We start from the raw sequence: 20,973 nt of genomic DNA, 5'->3' as shown, positions 1-20,973 counted from the left end.
AGCTGAACTTTTTAAATTCATTTCAACACATTACTAAAGAATAACATTTCAATAGGATGAAATGGTTTTGTAGCAAACGTTTAATGGGAAGACATTCCTTCCCACTACTGCTTCCAAGCTATAACGAATATGTTAATGGCAGATAGCTCTATTCTAAACATATGATGGCAAAGGATGGGAAATCAGAAGAGTGATGAATATAATGAAAGAAAGCTTCCACTTCTTTTAGTCTGGAATATAGCAAAGTCTCACTGCTTTGTTTTTATATTTTAAATGTTATTCAACTGATTTTAGTTTATACTTAGGGAGCAGATTATTTTCAAAGGAAAATATTCAAATAACAAATTATAAAAGTATGTGATATTTTTCCTTGAATTTGCCTCACAGCTAAATTCACCATTGCTAATGAAACTGTAAAATTGTCTAGGTTTGCAGAATATATAAAACATGACCTTTAGAAAATACAACATAGGTATACTGGAATAATGTTCAAATGTTCGGCATTTAGACAATAAAAAGTTTCTGTAACTTAAACCTTCAAAGAATGTATTATAACTTACTGCCTCAGTGTACGCTTCACTGTTCTGTTCTTCATGAGCTTCTAGAAGTTTCTAGTAAGATAAACATGTAAAATTAGTTTGGTAGGCTAAAAAGTTCCATCTATGACTAGAGATACTTTAAATACAGAAACAGCCTTACTATCACATTAACTGATATGCCAAATACTTTGCAAAACGGGAGAACTAGCCAAGCACAGATAGAGAAGTCCCCCGATCTCGGGCCCAGTCTCTGTGCTAACATTCGGAGCCACCCGCCCAGACCAGTGCCTGCCCTGGCTGAGAGGAATCCCACCCGGCTCCCAGGGGCAGGAGGCTTTTCAGCAGACTTCCCAGCATTAACAATTCCCTTCACACCCAGTGCCACCAGACAGCAAAGGCTTTCTTCTTCCAAGTTCTAATATTACTCACTTTCAATAATTTACATTCTCTCGAATCAGTAAACGCTGGAAACATTTCTTCGTATTTCTCGAGAGCAAGCTGAGAGAAAAACCACTGGTTAATGTCTGACTCACAAAACAAAACTTTGGGAAACAAAGCTTTGACCAGTCTATTAATTTTAGTAAGACTCATTTAACATTCTATTTAAGTGTATAAGAAATATGGTATTAAACTCAACATCAAAGTCAACACAGGAATCCTCCTATTTCAATTTTCAATTTCTGTTAAGAGGAAGTTTCTAAACCAATATTTCTCAATTAGGTTGCTGCAGAGAAGACATGAACTAAATCTAATTCTGGAAAACTCATAGACTGGTGTCTGTGTGAATCCATTTTTAAAAATTTTTTATTCATTTTAGAGAGAAGAGAGAGAGAGAGAGAGAGAGAGAGAAGGGGGGAGGAGCAGGAAGCATCAACTCCCATATGTGCCTTGACCAGGTAAGCCCAGGGTTTCAAACTGGCGACCTCACGTCTGTGTGTATCCATTAAGTGCAGTTAGTGCTCAACACTGTCCTGATTGCCAAAAACTCAGCAGACCACTGTTTGAGGCTGGAGGGAAGATTGACTTTCCTCTTTCTGGTTTTAATTCTACTCTTCCAACTCCAAGTGAAAACAGCAAGGTTACCAAACTCTCTGCCTCTAGTCTCTCAGCTTTCACTTGGCTTTTCACTTTCTCCCCATCCTCATTCTAGTTTTATTGCTTCCCTGTTAGCTCCCTAATTTCCTTAAGGCAAAACGACTGAAAGAAATGTGGCTACGGAATAGTTTAGGCAGTACCATGTTATCTTTTTTTAAATGATTGTTTTATTTTTATTTTATTTTATTTTATTATAAATTTAGTGAGAGGAGGAGCAGCAGAGACAGACTCTAGTATGTGCCCTGACAGGGATCTACCCGGCATGCCCACTAGGGGGACGATGCTCTGCCCATCTGAGGCCCTTGCTCTGTTGCAACTGGAGCCATTCTAGCACCTGAGGTGGAAGCCATAAAGCCATCCTCAGCATCCGGGGCCAACTTGCTCTAATGGAGCCATGGCTGCAGGAGAGGAGGAAAAGAGAGACAGAGAAAAGCAAGAGGGAGAGGGGTAGAGAAGCAGATGGGCGCTTGGCTTCTCCTGTGTGCCCTGACCAAGAATTGAACCCAGGACATCCACATGCGGGGCTTACGCTCTACCACTGAGCCAACCGGCCAGGACCTATATTATTATCATTTTTAATTACTCAGTTTAGTCCTGCAATTAATGAGCATCACCTAAACAAAGAGATGGCAAGAACAAGAGTGCCTGAGTGAGGCCTGCTCTCATTTGTAATGTGTCAGAAAACTAGTACTGAAGGACTAACTCCTTACCTTGGCATTCAACTCATCCACTATGAAGTGACAGAGGGCTGCTTTGAAGAAGTAATCCTTTGCACTGTATTTCAACAGAGGATTATCCATGGTGTTTGTCCCCACCTAGGCACAGAAAGGAGACAGATTTAAAAGGTTTAGATTTTTTTTTAATTTTTATTTATTGATTTCAGTGAGAGAGGTAGAAGAGAGAGAGAAAGGAACGTGAATCTGTCCCTGTATGTGCCCTCACTGGGAATTGTACAGGCAACCTTTGAGGTTTGGGACGATGCTCTAACCAACCGAGCTATCTGGTCAGGGCCTGGCTTCTTTTTTTAAAATTGAATGTATTGGGGTGATAATGGTTACTAAAACCATACAGGTTTTAAGTGTACAACTCAATAAAACACAATCTGCACTCTTCCTCATGCGCCCACCACCCAAAGTCAAGTCTCTTTCCTTCCCATTTATCCCCCTTTGGCGACTTCTATCCCCCCTTTCCCTCTGGCTACCACCACACTGTTGTCCATGGCTGTATATTTTATACACACACACACACACACATGTATGTATATATACATATATGTGTGTATATATATATATATATTTTTTTTTAAGGTTTGGGTTCTCACATTTAGGCAAATTAATTCTTATCTACTACTTTTAGAAAATACTGCTGTATCTTATGTTAGTTTAGCTATGAAATACATTCTTTTAATCCCATATCATAAACTAGAAAATTTTACTAGAAGAAACAATATTTAATACATAAAGTGCCTGCCCTGTGGTAGTGCAGTGGATAAAGCATCGACCTGGAATGCTGAGGTCACCAGTTCAAAAACCTGGGCTTGCCCAGTCAAGGCACATATAAGAAGCAATGACAAGTTGATGCTTCCTGTTCCACCCCCCAACCCCTCGCCTTTCTCTTTCTTTCCTCTAAAATCAAATAAAATCTTTAAAAAAATACTTATTAGTGCTGACCTGTTCAAAATAGCTCAGAAGACTTCCACTTGCAGGAAGATGAAATAAACCTTCTTTCCTCTATCCCTCCCCTAAGTACACTGAAAGCCCCAGTCATTTTATGTAAAACAAATGTCAGAATGAAAGGTGAAAACAGTAGTCTGGTAGAGACATCGAGACACAAGGAAAAAATGACAATGAATTCCCTGATTTTCCATTTCTTTCATATATCCCTGACATTTTATAAAAAAAGTCAGCAACCTATGAAAGCCACTGGCTAAAGAAAAAACAACAACAAAAACAAAAGTCTGCTGTCTCAAGCCAAAGGACTAGGAAAGGGGCAGCCTCGCAAGACAGAAATGTTTAGATAATAACTGCTCCACTCCTGCCAAACACCACCAGAAAACTGTGGCCCTACTACTACTCACAGCATCAAAGGCTAAAGAGAAAACCAAGATGCCCATCTTTCTTAGACTGCAAAGAAGAGCCCAATGTTCCTGCCTAGGGGCCTTCCGAAAAGGCCAAGAAGGGAGCCAGGCCTTCGTTCCCACCAGTCAGTAATGAGCCCACCCTCCACCCGTTGCTGAGGCAGTGGATACCACATGGGCGCCTGGACCCCAACTCCTGCCAGAGGAACCGGGTGTTCTCATCTCCCAGCAGACATGGTTTCGGAAGAGGCCTGGTGGAGGGTTGAGACCTTCACTGTGACCTGGCAGAAACAAGGGCGCCCCAGCATGGGGGTGCTGGAGGGCAAGCAGGAGCTGGAACAAAACAGGGCCTCCTCCCAATGTCAATGGAAGCCAAGGGGGAAGCCTGCTCTTCTCCTTGCACCCAGCAGTAATGAGGTGACACTCCCCTCCCCCAGTCAGAGCAGCGTCACTGAAAACCAGCTGCTGAGGTCTAAGCAATACCTAGTTTCACAACACAATGTGAAAATGTCCAGTTTTTAATTGAAATTCACCCACCAAACCAAAAAAGGAAAGTATCTCAAGCCAAATGAAAACAGATGGCAGCTCTGAGATGGCGGAAATGTTATCATTAACAAAGGTTTTGAAAGAGGCTTCATAAAATTGCTTTAAATATGAATACAAAAACACTCGAAAGAAAAGAAAACCAGAGAGCACCAACAAACAAAAAAATCCACAGAAAACATAACCAAATGAAAATCTCAGAATCGAAAAATACAAAACCCATACAAAAAGTGGATGGGCTCAACGAGTAGAGTGAATGGGACAGATGAAACAATCAAGAAACTGATGACAGAACAGAGGACATTAAAAATTACTTAATTTTGGCCCTGGCTCAGCTTGGCTCAATGGATAGAGCATCGGCCTAGTGTAGGGACGTCCGGGGTTTGATTCCCAGTCAGGCAGGGCACATATGAGAAGAAATCAGCTGTTTCCCTCTCCCTTTTCTCTCCTTCCCCTCCCTCAGCCAGTGGCTCAATTGGATCGAGCATCAGCCCGGTGCTGACGATAGCTTGTTTGGTTGCAGCGCGTCAGCCTCAAGCACTAAAACTAGCTCAGTACTCGAGCATTGCCCTAGACCAGTGGTTCTCAACCTTTCTAATGCCGTGACCCTGCAATACAGTTCCTCATGTTGTGGTGACCCCAAACCAAAAAATAATTTTGGTGGCTACTTCATAACTGTAATTTTGCTACAGTTATGATTCGGAATGTAAATACTTGATATGCATTATGTATTCTCATTGCCTCTCTGCCTCCTAGGCTTCTGTCCTCCGGTACTTGCTGCACCCGCCCACTCCCACTGATGACGTCAGCAAGCACCGGACACATGTAATGCGCTGCTATGCACGAGCAGCTGCACTGCTATGGACTGTGGAGCATCCCCTCCCCCCCACTTGTTCCCCCAGCCCTTAGGCCCCAGACGGATGATGCAATCACGTTTGTGCATGACCGCAGGCATTCAGTTTGGAACGCACATCCATAACTGCGTGCGTTCAAGATAAATAGCACTACTGCAGACGGTAGTGCGGCTTCTCAGCAGCTAAAGCCATCGGAAATATGTATTTTCCGATGGCTTTAGGCGACCCCTGTGTTTTGGTCATTCAACCCCCACCAGGGTCGCGACCCACAGGTTGAGAGCCGCTGCCCTAGACACAGCTGCCAGGTGGATCCTGGCTGGGGTGCATGTGGCAGTATCCCTCACTATCTCCCCTCCTCTCATCTAAAAAAAAAAATTACTTAGTCTGAACAAAGCATCAGGAACCTATGTGACTACAAAATGAGGTCTAATGTTGGGATCCTCCAAGTCCTGGAAGGGGAGGAGAAAAAGAAAGCAGCTAAAAATTTACTTGAAGAAATAATGGCTAAGAACTCCCGAAATCAGGCAAGGAACAGAAGCCAACAGATTCAAGTAGTTTTATGAAACTCAAAGACCATAAAAGCAAAGCACATAAACTTTTGAAACTGGAGACAAAGAAAAAAAATTGAAAGCATCCAGAGAAGAACAACCGCTTACTTGTAGAGGAAAAGCAACGTGAATGACAGCCGACTTCTCATCAGAAACCAGAGGCCGTAAGCGGCACTTTTTCAAGTATTAAACAAACAAACAATTAACCCAAAATTGTACAACCAGGGAAAATATGCTTCAGGAATGAAAAGGAAATCAAATACTGTATTCCCAAATGAAGAAAAGAAAAAAAGAATATGTGGCCAACAGACCTACCCTAAAAGAATGGGAAAAGGACATTCATTAAATAGAAAGGAAACAATAAAAGAAGAAATCTCAAAACATAAGAAAGGAAGAAAATATACAGCAAACAAAATGTAAGTGAATACAATGAGCTTTTCTTGAGTTTTCTAAATTATGTTTGATGGTTGAAGCACTCACTGAGGTGGTTCTAAAAGTATGTAAAAAATATATATTTAAGACAATTCTATACTGAATGAAGAGAGTAGAGGCAGAAAGTAAGGTTAAGATGTCTGTATTTCACTGGAATTGACCAAGTGAAGACACCATTAGCCTATGATAAATTATATAAACATAATAGCTAGAATAATCACTAAAAAGCCATTCAAAGAGATATGCTAAAAAACACTACAGATAAGTCACCCATTGGAAGGCAGAAAAATAGAAAACAGAGAAATAAAGAGCATAACTAGAAAACAAAATATAAAATGGCAAACTTAAGCCCTAATATAGCAATAATTACAATAAATGTGGTCTAAATATGGCAATTGGCAAAGTGAATTAGAAAGCATGACTTAATGATATGCTGTCCATGAGAAACTCATTTCAATTATGATGATACAGGCAGGTTGAAAGAAAAGATACAATATGATATATATAAACATAAATAAAATGAAAGCAGAGAGGCTCTATCAATATCAAATAAAGTAGACTTCAGAGCATGGAAAACTAACAGAAAAGAACATTATTCAGGGTGGGGCAAAAGTTGATTTATAGTTGTGAGTACGCAAAACACAGAATTTACTCTTATATTATTATTATTTTTTAGCGTGTGAGAGAGAGACAGGAAGGGAGAGATGAGAAGCATCAACTCATAGTTGCTGTACTTTAGTTGTTCATTGATTGCTTCTCATATGTGCCTTGACCAGGGGGCTCGAGCTGAGCCAGTGACCACTTGCTCAAACCAGCGACCTTGGGCTTCAAGCCAGTGACCTTTGGGCTCAACTCAGCAACCATGTGTCATGTCTAAGATCCCACTCTAAAGCTGGTGACCCCGGGGTTTCAAACCTGGAACCTCTGTGTCCCAGATCGACACTCTATCCACTGTGCTACCACAAGTCAGGTTCTTGTATTATTCTTTATTAATTATTATATTATTTTCTTTTTATTTTTTTGTGATGGAGATAGAGAGACGGAGAAAGGTACAGATAGGGACAGACAGGCAGGAAGGGAGAGATGAGAAACATCAATTTTCATTGTGGCACCTTAGTTCTTTATTGATTGCTTTCTCATATGTGCCTTGACTGGGGGGCTACAGCAGAGCAAGGTACCCCTTGCTCAAGCTAGCAACCTTGGGCTTCAAGCCAGTGACCTCTGGGCTCAAGCCAGCAACCATGGGGTCATGTCTATGATACCATGCTCAAGCTGGTAAGCCCATGCTCAAGCTGGTGACCTCAAGGTTTTGAACCTGAGTCTTCTGCATCCCAGTCTGATGCTCCATCCACTGCATCAATGCCTGATCAGGTGATTATTGTATTATTTTCCATATGAGCAACTGTAAACCTACTTTGCCCCACCCTGTATAATGATAAAAGTATCAATCCACCAAGGAGACATAGCAATTCTAAACACATATGCAGCAAGAAACAGAGCTGCGGCCCTGGCCGGTTGGCTCAGTGGTAGAGCGTCGGCCTGGCGTGCGGGGGACCCGGGTTCGATTCCCGGCCAGGGCACATAGGAGAAGCACCCATTTGCTTCTCCACCCCCACCCCCTCCTTCCTCTCTGTCTCTCTCTTCCCCTCCCGCAGCCAAGGCTCCATTGGAGCAAAGATGGCCTGGGCACTGGGGATGGCTCCTTGGCCTCTGCCCCAGGCGCTAGACCCCGGAGGGGCAGAGCATCGCCCCCTGGTGGGCAGAGCGTCGCCCCTGGTGGGCATGCCGGGTGGATCCCGGTCGGGCGCATGCGGGAGTCTGTCTGACTGTCTCTCCCCATTTCCAGCTTCAGAAAAATACAAAAGAAAAAAAAAGAAAAGAAAAGAAAAAAGAAACAGAGCTGCAAAATATGTGAAGCAAAGACTGACAGAAATGAAAGGAGAGTTAGACAAATCCACAGGTATAGTTGGAGACTTCAACATTCCAACCTCAACAATGGATAGACCTAGAAAGAAAACTGGCAGGTATACAGAACTCAACAGTGCTATCAACCAAGAGAATATAACCAATAATCATAGAAGATTCCACCCAGGAACAGCAGAACTATGGAGCATATGCAAGAAACACCGTACTCTGGGCTATAAGACCAGTCTCAACAAATTTATAAAAATTAAAATCAGTGTGTGTTCTATAGCAACAATGGAATCAAACTAGAAGTCAACAATAGAAATATCACCAAACACTTGAAAATTAAAACACTTCTAACTAATCCATGGAAATCAATAAATCCAATGAAATGAATCTTAAAAAATGATACAGGCCCTGGCCGGTTGGCTCAGTGGTAGAGTGTTGGCCTGGCGTGCGGTAGTCCTGGGTTCGATTCCTGGCCAGGGCACACAGGAGAAGTGCCCATCTGCTTCTCCACCCCTCCCCCTCTCTTTCCTCTCTGTCTCTCTCTTCCCCTCCCGCAACGGGAGGCTCCGTTGGAGCGGAGTTGGCCCGGGCGCTGAGGATGGCTCTGTGGCCTCTGCCTCAGGCGCTGGAATGGCTCTGGTTGCAGCAGAGCGGCACCCCAGATGGGTAGAGCATCGCCCCCTGGTGGGCATGCCAGGTGGATCCTGGTCAAGCGCATGCAGGAGTCTGTCTGGCTGCCTCCCAGTTTCCAACTTTAGAAAAATACAAAAAAAAGAAAAAGAAAAAAGAAAAAAGAAACAATATAACAGAATTGTGAAACAGCCAAAGCAGTGCTAAGAGGGAAACTGATATAACTAAAATTGCATGCACACAAAAAGGAAAATCAGTAAGCTAAGCTCCCATTTTAACTTGTTACAAAAAAATCTAAATAAATCCAAAAAAGTGGGAGGACAGAAATAATAAAGGTAACCACGGAAATCAATGAATTTGAAAACAGAAAAACAACAGAAAAAAATCACTGAATTCTGCAAAGTGTTTAAGGAATGAACACTAATCTTTCACAGACTCTTCCAAAGTAAGTAAAAAATGGGAATACTTCCCAGTTTATTCTATGAGGCCAGTATTACCTTGCTACCAAACCAGACAAACACATCACAAGAAAACAAAATTAAAGATTAATATCCTTTATGAATACAAATTCAAAATCCTCAACACAGTACTAGCAAACTTATTCCAGCAATTTACAAAAAGGTTACATGAGTATACAATTAAGGATTAATTTTGTCTAAAGTTAGGTCTGGCCTTTGCCCATGACTCCTGGGAGTTAATTTCTAAGCCCTTGGATTGTCCTGCCTGATAAGTGTTTAGTTTACTTGGGGCCTTGTGCCATGTAGTTCAACTCAGCCATGGAGAAACTGGAAGGACTAGAGAATATGGTCAACTACATGGGTGGTCAGCCACATCTATGTTACTGAGCACCCCCAAAACCCTAGACACTGCATTCAGGTGAGCTTCCACTGTGACAATATTGTTAAGTGATGTAAGTGCTGTCCATACACTTCTACTGAGGGAGGATAATAGGAAGTTCCACACTTGCAACTCTCCTGGACTCTGCCCCATGGAACCTCTTATTTTAGCTGAGTTTAATCTGTATCCTTTTTATAATAAACCATAACTGTGAGTATAATAGCTTGCACTGAAGTCTATGAGTCCTAGAGAATTATCAAACCTGAGCTGTTCTTAGAGACCCCTAAACTTTGCAATGACCAACAGATTTGTCTCAGAAATGTAAGGTTGGCTCAACATATGAAATATGTTGTTGGTTCAACAATGAAATATAGCATCTTAATAGAATTCAGGTACAAAAACCATATGATCCTCTGATAGACCCAGAAAAAGAACTTGAAAAAATCCAATACCCTTTGATGATAAAAAGTGTTAAACTAGGAAGAAAGGGAACTTCCTCAAAATAATAAAGGGCATCTATTTAAAAAGCCACAGCTAACATCATACTTAATGGTGAAAGACTGAAAGCTTTCCTCCTAAGACAGGAACAGGACAGAGATATGTGCCCTTGCTACTTCTATTTAACGTTGTGCTGGCACAAGCAAATGACAAGAAATGAAGTAAAGGGCATTCAGACTGGAGAAGTAGTAAAACCATCGCTATTGGTAGATGACATGATTTTGTATGCAAAAAATCCTAAGGAATCCACAAAACAAACACTGGAACCAATAAACAAGTTCAGCAAGGTTGCAGTATATAAAACTGCAATTAACAATCTGAAAAGGAAATTAATAAAACAATTCCATTTGTAATAGCATCAAAAAGAATAAAATGTTTAGGAGTATATTTAACCGAAGAAGTGCAACACTTGTACATGGAAAACTACAAAATATTGAACAAAATTAAAGCTCTAAATAAATGGAAAGGCACCCTGTGTTCACAGACTGTAAGACTTAATGTTAAGATGACAGTACTTTCCAAATTGGTATACAGATTCGATGTAATCCCTATCAAAATCTCAGCTGGCTTCTTGGCAGAGACTGACAAGATCCCAAAATTCATATGTAAATGCAAAGAACCTGAAATAGCCAAAGCAATTTTTTAAAAAAGGTTGGAAGACTCACACTTCCCGATTATAAAATTTACTACAAAAAATAATCAAGCAGTATGATGAATTAGAACAGAGAGCCAGAAATAAATCTTTGCATATTGTTCAAATAATTTTCAACAGGGTACCAAGACCACTTAATGGCAAAAAGACAGTGTATTCAACAAATAGTGGTGGGAATACTGAAAACCTACATGCAAAAAAGAATGTGGTAAAGTCTTTAACTGACATCATTAACTCAAAATGGATCAAAGACCGACGAGCTAACACTGAAACTCCTAGAACAAAATATAAAGGAAAAGTTTATGACCTTGGGTTTGGCAATTTCTTGGATATGACATGAAAAACACAGGCAAGAAAGAAAAAAATAGAAAAACTGGACTCAATAAAAGTTTAAAATTTTGTGCATCAAAGAACACTATCAAAAGAGTAAAAGGGGGCCCTGGCCGGTTGGCTCAGCGGTAGAGCGTCGGCCTGGCGTGTGGGGGACCAGGGTTCGATTTCCGGCCAGGACACACAGGAGAAGCGCCCATTTGCTTCTCCACCCCCCCCCCTCCTTCCTCTCTGTCTCTCTCTTCCCCTCCCGCAGCCAAGACTCCATTGGAGCAAAGATGGCCCAGGCACTGGGGATGGCTCCTTGGCCTCTGCCCCAGGCGCTAGAGTCGCAGCAGAGCGACGCCCCGGAGGGGCAGAGCATCGCCCCCTGGTGGGCAGAGCGTTGCTCCTGGTGGGCGTGCCGGGTGGATCCCGGTGGGGCACATGCGGGAGTCTGTCTGACTGTCTCTCCCTGTTTCCAGCTTCAGAAAAATAGAAAAAAAAAAAAAAAAGAGTAAAAGGGCAACACACAGAACAGGAGAATATATATGCAAATCACTTATCTGATAAGGGATTAATATCCAGAATATATAGTACTTTTAAAACTCAATACCAAAACATATATAACCTGTTTCAAAGATGGGCAAAGGAACTGAACAGACATTTCTCCGATGCAGATATATGAATGGCCAATAAGCACATGAAAAGATATTCAACATTACTGATCATTAGGAAAAGAAAATAAAAATACAAGCTACAGCTTCACACTGATTAGGGTGGTTATTAATAAACAAAAGAACAAACAAATAAACAAATTAAACAAACAAATGCAGTGGTGAGGGTATGGATTAGCTGGAACCCCTGCATATTTGCTGACGGGATGGGGAAATGGTGTGGCAACTGTAGACAACAATTTGGCAGCTCAAGTAACTTGCCACATGACCAGCAATCCCAATCCTAGGTATACACCAAAGAATTACAAACACAACCCAAACAAAAACTTGAGCACAAATGTTCATAGCAGTATCATTCATAGAGCCCCAAAATGAAAAAAAAAAAACCCCAAATGTCCATCAATTGATACATGAATAAACTGTGGAATACTACTCAGCTATGAAAATGAAGTACCAATACATGTTATAAGTGAACCAAAAAAAAATTACTCTAATTGAAAGAAACCAGTCACAAAAGGCCACATAGTGTGTAATTCAATGTAAATACTTTAATTAAAGGCCTAGAAGCAAAAAATACATTTAGACAGACACCAGTGGTTTCCATGAACTAAGAGGAGAGAATAGGGTTTCTTTCTGGGATGATAAAAATATTTTGGGGCCCTGGCCGGTTGGCTCAGTGGCATGTAGAAGTCCCAGTCCCGAGTTTGATTCCTGGCCAGGGCTCACAGGAGAAGCACCCATCTGCTTCTCCACCCTTTCCCCTCTCCTTTTTCTCTATCTCTCTCTTTCCCTCCTGCAGCCAAGGCTCCACTGGAGCAAAGCTGGGCGCTGAGGATGGCTCCATGGCCTCTGCCTCAGGTGCTAGAATGGCTCAGTTTGCAATGGAGCATCGCCCCCTAGTGGACATGCCAGGTGAATCCCAGTTGGGCACATGCAGGAGTCTGTCTCTGACTCCCTGCTTCTCACTTCAGAAAAATACAAAAAAGAAAAAAGTCATAGACCCCTTTGTGAATAAACTAAACACTGCAAACATGGTACTCCTTAAAATACATAATGTGTAAATTATATCTCAATAAAAAGAAAAACTAAATTAAAAAGTCTAATTAACAAAGAAGCGAGTCAAAGTAAGTTCTCCTGGCAGTTGACCAGACAGCAGGAGCCTCACCTGCTCGTAGATCTCGATGGCTTTCTGGTACTGCTCGAGCTGGGCTGCGTAGGCTGCCACCTTCAGTAGACACTTGTTAGCGGAGCTGAAACCAAGACCCAGAGACATAAACATACACCAGAGCACCTTCATTTGATAAGTACAATAAACAGTACAATAAACTCACGGAATATAGTGAAGATTCGTCTCTTATCACACTTGACAAAAACCCAGTTAATTATATTAAGAGAAATAATACTTGCCTGTTGGATTCTTCTCCTTTGTAATAATCAGCTGATTGTTCATAATGTGCGATAGCCTGAAAACACACACATGCATTATTCAAACTACCTGTTCAGAGTTGTATTTAAAAAACTACATTTGCATAGATGTTTTTCTCATAAATAAGCCTATCCCAACAGTAAACTTTTCATGACTTGGCCTACTTGATTTAGGGAACACACAAATGTATGCATCTCTGAAAGCCTAGTAGCAGATAGCCCCCTGTCCATCAAATTCTCTTCTACCTTTCCCCCAGGGCAAATACCCAGCTACATCCTTTGCCAGCCTGTACTGCAGTTAGGGTAGCCATGAGACCTCCTCTTTCCACTGAAACATAAACAGACACGCTGTCAACTACTTCCAGGCTTGGTCCATACACCTGACTCTGCATCCTTCTCCAGGCTTTCCCCCTTTCTCATGAGCTAGAATGGCACACGCTGTCAACTACTTCCAGGCTTGGTCCACACATCTGACTCTGCATCCTTCTCCAGGCTTTCCCCCTTTCTCATGAGCTAGAATGGCACACGCTGTCAACTACTTCCAGGCTTGGTCCACACATCTGACTCTGCATCCTTCTCCAGGCTTTCCCCCTTTCTCACGAGCTAGAATAGCACACGCTGTCAACTACTTCCAGGCTTGGTCCATACACCTGACTTGGCATCCTTCTCCAGGCTTTCCCCCTTTCTCATGAGCTAGAATGGCACACGCTGTCAACTACTTCCAGGCTTGGTCCACACATCTGACTTGGCATCCTTCTCCAGGCTTTCCCCCTTTCTCACGAGCTAGAATGGCAATGGCCAAGTCTAGAGCGGCAATGCAAGCCACAAGCTAAAGATGGAGTAACTTTTGTCAGTCTGGTTCCTAAATAATTACAAAGGGCAGAATGGACTCCAACCCCCCATACCCCGCCGCTGCCAAACCCAGAACAGCTACACTGGACTGTTATTTTTTAGATCTGTGATGCCCTATTAAATTTAGATTTATGGCTTGCTAAAGCAGCACAAGCTATCCTCACTAATAACATAAGTGTCATCTAGAATAAAGGTGTTGTTTTCAAACTAAACTGTGTGGTGCTGAATTAACAGTCAAGTGGAGAAGACACAGAGGTTGCAGGCCAGAAAGCTAGAAACTTGTCCTGCTGTGGCATAAGTTAGTGAAAACGAGCATGTGACAACTCAGAAGGCAAACCACTGGAGCTGGAAACTCTATGGAAATAAGGGCTATGGAAACAGCCAGATGACAGAGTATACTGCTATTTTCAGCAAGGTTTTATTATAAAAAAATAAAAAGAAATAAATAAATAAAACTCAGAAGGAATTAGCTGGTTTGTAGACAATTATGAAGGGAAACAAAATCCAGAGATAGGGTCGCAAAGATTGGCCAGGCCAATACTTTAAATGGCAAGAGGTAAGTCTGAACAATGTTTTTAATGTATGGGTCTGGAAACCTTTTCTGCAACAAGCCAGATAATAAATATTTTAGGCTTTGTGAACTATATAATCTGTTCTCACTACTTCTCTCTCCTGTGGTAGCAAAAAAGCAGCCAAAGATGATGCATAACTACCCAGTGTGGCAATCCGCCAGCACACTTATTCATGGGCCCGGCTGGGTAGCTCAACTGGCTGGGGGTCCTCCCCATATGCCCAAGTTGTAGGTCTGATCTTCAGGGCACATACGAGAGCCGACCAATGAATGCTTAAGTATAAGTGGACCAACAAATCAATGTTTCTCTCTTCCTCTCTCTAAAAAATCAATAAATAAATTTAAAAAATAAATATGTAAGTAAACTTTATTCATGGACAATGAAATTTCAATTTCATTTAATTTTTGTGTGTCATAAATGCTTCTCCCTTCAATGATTAAAAAAATGTAAAAACCATTCTAAGCTTGCAGACACACATAAACAGCTGGTAGGTTTATAGACCCCCGTTTTAAATTTCGAAGGTTTTTCTAGTAAATCTAAAATAAACCTATGCGAAAATCAGATTACAGGTACTGCCTATCAGTTCAATGGCTTCAAGGCAGCCCTAATGAGCTGAGAGGCCCAGGGACAGGAAAAGCACAATTAAAATATAGCAGGCTAGGAGACTGGTAGGAAACCACTTTGGTGTGGTTATGGCTCAAGGCACTGACTGGAAGCAAGCAGACCTGGCCCGTAGAGTGTAAGGCCCCTTTCCCTGCAGGTGGTAATGGTGATAACCAAGAATGAGCCAACACTGGCCTTGTCTGGACTGCAGGTTTTAATAAAATGAGACAAGTTGGTGGAAAAATAAGACACTTCTGTGTTCACGATTGCGTTTTGGATCTATTTGCTTCAGCCACTTAGCCTACCCAAACTAATACATACTCCCCCACACACATACAAATTTTCTCAGTATTATTTATAATAGGAGAAAAACTGGAAACAACTCAGGTAGTTAAATATAATGGGCTACTGTGCTATAAATAAAAGTAATGGACAGAAAATTCAATATGGAAAGTTCTTCATGAAATATTTAAACTATGAAAGAACAGATACATTATAATCCTTAATCCTTTTTTTTTTTTACAAATATATAGACACATCCAGAAAATGTCTGGTAGAATATATGTCAGAGATCAGAGCTATTAAATTCACACACATGTGGGATTGTATGATATGATGAATGTACATCTCCTACTAAAACATAAGCTCATAAGCTCTATGAAGGTAGGTCTCAAGATGGTTTTGCTCACTATCATGTCCCTAAGCCAAGCATATTACCTATCATAGAGTAGGTGCTCAATAAACAGAAGCTAAGTGAATGAATGCAAACTGCATTTCAGATGAAGGTCTCCTATTAAACTGTTGCAAATATCTTGATTAGTTTGGAATGCCCAAGAAAATTTTTCATTGAATTTATGATTAATCAAAAATAATCTTTGAACTATCCTCATTCTGTCAAGTATTTAAACACTACTTTTCATTGTAATAAATAGGGTAACATATGAGAAACATGACCAAATATTTCTGCAAAGAGTATCAGTTACACAACCTCTTCGTAAGGAGGAAATGTAGCTACTTCCTTTCCAGTTCTTACAGCACCAGAACTCAATGAAGAGAGGTGGGTTGTGTAACTTGTTTTGGAGGTTAAAAAAAAAGGCAAAATGTCAACAATTTAGTGTAAGCAAATACTTATTAAATAATGATATTGTTCATCAAAATGTAACTACAGCTAGATTTATCACAGTAAAACATTTTAAAATTTAGTTTTTAATAATGCTAATGAAACCAATAATCAAAAATCATGGTTTTCCGAAGTTATGACAGACTGAAGTTGAAAGGAAAGCCTGTGTACCTGGCTGAGAGGTTCAGGGAAAGAGGCTGACCAAAGGCTATTTGGACGCTCCACCTAGCTCAGAATTTCAACCCGTAGTGAAACTTAGCAGGCACAAACAGACATACACTAGACATCGGCCCACTGTCTCTTATAGTTCCAAGGCAGTAATATGAAAAGTAGACATGGCCACCAATATCAACAGTACATGTAACAATAAACCCAGAAAGCCCCAGCTGATTATCCTGTTATGTAAGTAGCATGCCAACCATGCTGGAGGACACGGGCCCTGAAATGAAAGCCCAGGCCCTGGGACTGCAACTGTCATCACTGAAGCAAACAGTTTCCAGGTACACGTTAGAGTCCACTCTGTGGGTGAAATAGCCCTTACCAGCCTAACATTGGAGCAACTCCTTTTGAACATAGACCGCCACCCCCCCCCCCCCAGACAGGGCCTAACAGGAACCTGACATACTACACAAAATACTTCATTGTAACAAACAGTGTTAAATCATGTTCTCCAGGAACTTAAAACAGAAATAAGTCATAATTCCTGTGGATCATTTAAAAATAACCCATTTATTATCTGGTTCAGGGTTTTACTTCATGAAGTCAAAGAAGTAAGGTGAGTTTATGAAACTTCATTCTTCACTGTTCACTAGCTAAAATCTGTGACTGAATTAGAGGACATACAGAGGCTAGTATTAAACGGGGAAAAATTCATTTGTAACAAATCAAATATAAAGCAATCAATTTTTGCCTGACTGGTGGTGGCGCAGTGGATAGAGCATCGACCTGGGACACTCAAGTGCCAGGTTTGAAACCCCAAAGTCACTGGCTTGAGTGTAGGCTCACCAGCTTAGGCATAGGGTCACCGGTTTGAGTTTGGGATCATACACATGATCCCATCAGCCCAAAGGTCGCTGGCTTGAGCAAGGGATCACTGGCTTGGCTGGAGCCCCAGGTTAAGGCACATATGAGAAGCAATCAATGAACAACTAAAAGTGCTGCAACTATGAGTTGATGCTTCTCTCTTTCTCCCTTGTCTGTCTTCAAAAAAAATAAAACAAAAAAAAACACCCTGATTTTTTTCAAACTTAAACTTCACACCCCACCAACCGAAATCTGGTGAGTCCAACCAGGGACTCAAAGGCAAGGATGTTTGTAAACACAGGATGCCAAATACCAGTGAACACGACAAGCTAAACTTGTGTGTATGTTGAGTAATATTCTTAAATTGCTTTTAAAAAGAACACATCAATGAAAAAAGATGCACCTACTGGCCAACTTGCAGAATGGCAAAAACACTGTGAGTAGTGAGTAATGGGAGTTTCAGAAGATGCCAAGGCAAATCTTTAATTTTTAAAAAAGAAAGAAAACAAGAGTAGACCATAACTCATTTTATCCACCCTAAGCTTTAAGAAGACCCGTGTGCTGAAGCGGCTGCCCGAGTCCACTCCCGGGCAGCAGGGCCCACACTCAGCACTTCAGGCTCTGCCTGCAGCACTCTTCTGACCCCTGTGGACGCGCTGCTGACACAGCAGCCTCCGCTGGCAGGTGACACACAAACGCCCACCTCCCCAGGACGGAGCCCACCTGTACAGAGAGAGTGAGAAGTGCTAAGACTTGGGAGTTCTGAGGACAGCACCCGCAGACATGGCTCACAGGTTGGGCGTGGAGAAGGAGAAAAGGCAAATATGCCTGTGGTGGGGAGGGGAACATCAGGTGGGAGGGAGGGCAAGATCCAAAATCCGTTTCAAACATGCTTGGTTTGAGACTCAAGTAGGAAGGTTGGCAGACATAGGGACATCGGAAGCTAAAGCTCAGAAAGAGGTCTAGGCAAGTCACTGGGGTACAGATGATACTTAAAGCAGTGATGCTGAGTGAGTACAGAGGTCCCTAGGGAGCACGTGCAGACAGAGAAGACAGCGACCCCACTCAGGGGCACTTCACACTACAGGGTGAAGAGAAGGGAAGGAACCAGGTAAGCAGTCAGGACGAGGTGCTCAGAGAACCGGGTGGGAGACACGTTCCAAGAGCCAAGGCAAGAAGTAAGTCACAGGCCAGGAGGACTGACAGCTGTCCAGTGCCGCAGCAGGCACGAGGTGCCAAGACACTGAGACAGGATGCGACCAGAGTCTCAGCACACTCAGGGTTCACTAGTCTGACAGCTAGTGACGATCCCCCCTACTGCTTCTCTTTCTGACTCACACTTGTTTTCCACAGTACTCAGGGGGACCGGTTTACAAACATTTGCTCCCAGTCTGAGTTGAGGCAGCCAATAACTTCTGGCCAGTGTGTTTTCCTCTCACCAAAGTACAGTCCAGCCCTCTGGAGACCCCCGTTGAGCAGACCGCAGGGGGACAGGGCAGTGCTGGGCCGGCTTTGCCTCGGCTCCCCCGGTTCCACCTGAGTGATCCCGGGCAGTGTAACCATATCGAGTCCTACCTTCCATAGCCACAGACGCCTTACTGTCACAGAGCTGAAAGGTTGTAAAATTCATGGCATGCCACCAGGGACAAAGCCTGGGAAACAACAGATGCCCAGTAAGTGTTTCCTCCTTCCTTTTCTTCTACTAGAGGTATGCCTCGCTTTCCTGCCTTCCACTGATGAATGCTCATCAACTCCAAAGCAACCTCCCCCACCAGCAAACAGATAGGAGACCATGAAGGCTCACACGGTGGTACATTTTAGCAATAGCTTTTTAAACATATGTACACTGTTTGAATAGACATAACGACACTGTACACTTACTAAACTCAGGAAGTCCTCACTTAATACCGTTGATAGGTTCTACCACCTTAAGTAAAATGACACAACACCAATCTTACCAGAAGCCAGTGAGTTAACTCTTAACTTACATAAGAGTTAAGTTCTTATATTATCTCATCAAAGTTATAACAGAACCACATTGAACAAATGTGCTACACTAGGACGTGCTGTACAGTGTAAACATGGCTTTCATATACCCTGGGAAACCAAAACACGTGCGGGTCCCTTTATTGTGACATTCACTTTATGGCGTTGGTCTGGAACCGAACTCGCCATATCCCAAGGTATGCCTGTGTAAACCACCGCTAGAAAGCCAGACTTGAGTGAAGCGGACGTGTGGCCAAGTAGGTGTTCACCTACCTTCTTCCGCAGGGTCAAGGCCTGAAGATAAAGGTGTGCAATGCTCACAGCACTTCCACTTCCCTCACGGGGCCACACAGGCCGCAGCAACAGGGAAGATTCTCCTGACACGGACCGCCCGAACGGAAACAGCAAGCGGTCCACAGCCAGCCCCTGTCTCAGACCTGCCTCCAGGAAAGCAGCCCTCCACTCCTCAGCCCCAGGCCCCTAAGCCTTCCACGCACAGCCACGTAGGGATTGCTCACTCTATTTCACTCAGCTCCACTGGAAGAGGAAACTGTCCCTGGAGTCAACTACCTGCTTCACACCAAGTTCACGGGGAACTCAATCATTCCATGGCTTACCTTCTCGATGTCTACAAGCTCAGTCTCATAAATCTCAGCAATGGTAATGTGGTGTTTGGCTGCGATTGTAAATCTTCCCTGGGGGAAAACAAAACACAGAGTCACATTTGTGTTTTATCTAGTTTAATGCCACTCCATTTAGAAATGAGAAAAAAAAATATGACTCTCAGACATTTCAAGGAGTCCACCCCATAGCTGCTCAAGCAAGGCAATGTCTTACCATGTCTGTGTAAATGTCGATGGCTGCATTTAAGCAGTTGATAGCCTCTGAAGCGTAGGCATTTAAGAAAAACAATGAAAAATCCATTCAGTCACAGAGAGTTCAAGTGAGCCTATCTTCCTGGCTGCTACTAGAACATTAAGGAGGTCCCGTTTAGAGCGGAGGCAGGGGAGAGTTAACGAGAAGCAAACATGAGTCACACAGGACCCAGACCTCGGCGAGCTCTGCCAGCAGCTGCAGTGCATCGAGGGAACTGGAGCTGCAGCGCGAGTGCTCAGTAACAGCCTCAGAGTGGGGGCTCCATCCAGGAGAGACTGCTTGATAAATAAACAAATGGGGTGTCATCTACACTGAGCAGCTCTATCTGCTAAAACATAAATGCAAATACAGTCTTCAGAGACATCTATATATACTAATTTTGGAAGACAGTACTTTACAAGAAGATGACTTCAAGAGACTGCTCTTCATGTGGCCAAAACCAAAAGCACTTTGCAATCTCTGTTCAGACAATTCTTGAGTGATATCAACATTCTGTATAATATTAAAGATGCTAACTTTTGCTGTACTATCAGATACACAAAAGGAAGAAAAAATATTATAAATGACAGTGTTAATAAAGTATACTAATTTTCTAAAGCAACGAGCCAACACATCGTTTCACAAAATGGTGGTGTTTATCATGCTGGCATGCTGACAGCTGCACAGGATGGCTCTGGAAAAGACGCAGCAGAGCAAAGGCCTAACGTCTCAGAGAACAGACCAATAAAAATAAAAGCACCTTCTTCCTAAACTACGTAAGAATGTGGATTCAGTGTCACACCTTTAGAAATACAGACAACCATAAAGAGAAAGTAAGCTATGCATCAGCCCACTCAGACCCACTCTCAGTCCCTGGCGCGCTCTGCCCTGCAGTGTCTCTAGATGCACGTGTGCATGCACGGACAGCATCA

At 42.4% G+C, this 20,973-nt stretch overlaps 1 protein-coding gene across 3 annotated transcripts in view; it reads right to left on the bottom strand.

The window, feature by feature from the left end:
* NAPB (NSF attachment protein beta) overlaps nucleotides 1-20,973 on the bottom strand; it is a 50,506-nt gene that overhangs the window by 3,769 nt on the left and 25,764 nt on the right. For 2 of the 3 annotated variants that reach the window (XM_066236015.1, XM_066236018.1), the window contains exons 4-10: nucleotides 20,024-20,070; nucleotides 19,804-19,881; nucleotides 13,013-13,068; nucleotides 12,771-12,855; nucleotides 2,345-2,449; nucleotides 969-1,037; nucleotides 561-611 (exon numbers count right to left, since the gene is read on the bottom strand). In XM_066236015.1, coding sequence (XP_066092112.1) covers nucleotides 561-611; nucleotides 969-1,037; nucleotides 2,345-2,449; nucleotides 12,771-12,855; nucleotides 13,013-13,068; nucleotides 19,804-19,881; nucleotides 20,024-20,070 — 491 coding nt within the window. The remainder of the gene's footprint in view (nucleotides 1-560; nucleotides 612-968; nucleotides 1,038-2,344; nucleotides 2,450-12,770; nucleotides 12,856-13,012; nucleotides 13,069-19,803; nucleotides 19,882-20,023; nucleotides 20,071-20,973) is intronic. The other variant, XM_066236017.1, reaches the window with a different exon arrangement.

Source organism: Saccopteryx bilineata, chromosome 6 (assembly GCF_036850765.1).
Source record: "Saccopteryx bilineata isolate mSacBil1 chromosome 6, mSacBil1_pri_phased_curated, whole genome shotgun sequence".
Lineage (NCBI taxonomy): Eukaryota > Metazoa > Chordata > Mammalia > Chiroptera > Emballonuridae > Saccopteryx > Saccopteryx bilineata.
Note: the sequence above shows the minus strand (reverse complement) of the source record. Positions and strands in the feature narration are given on the sequence as shown.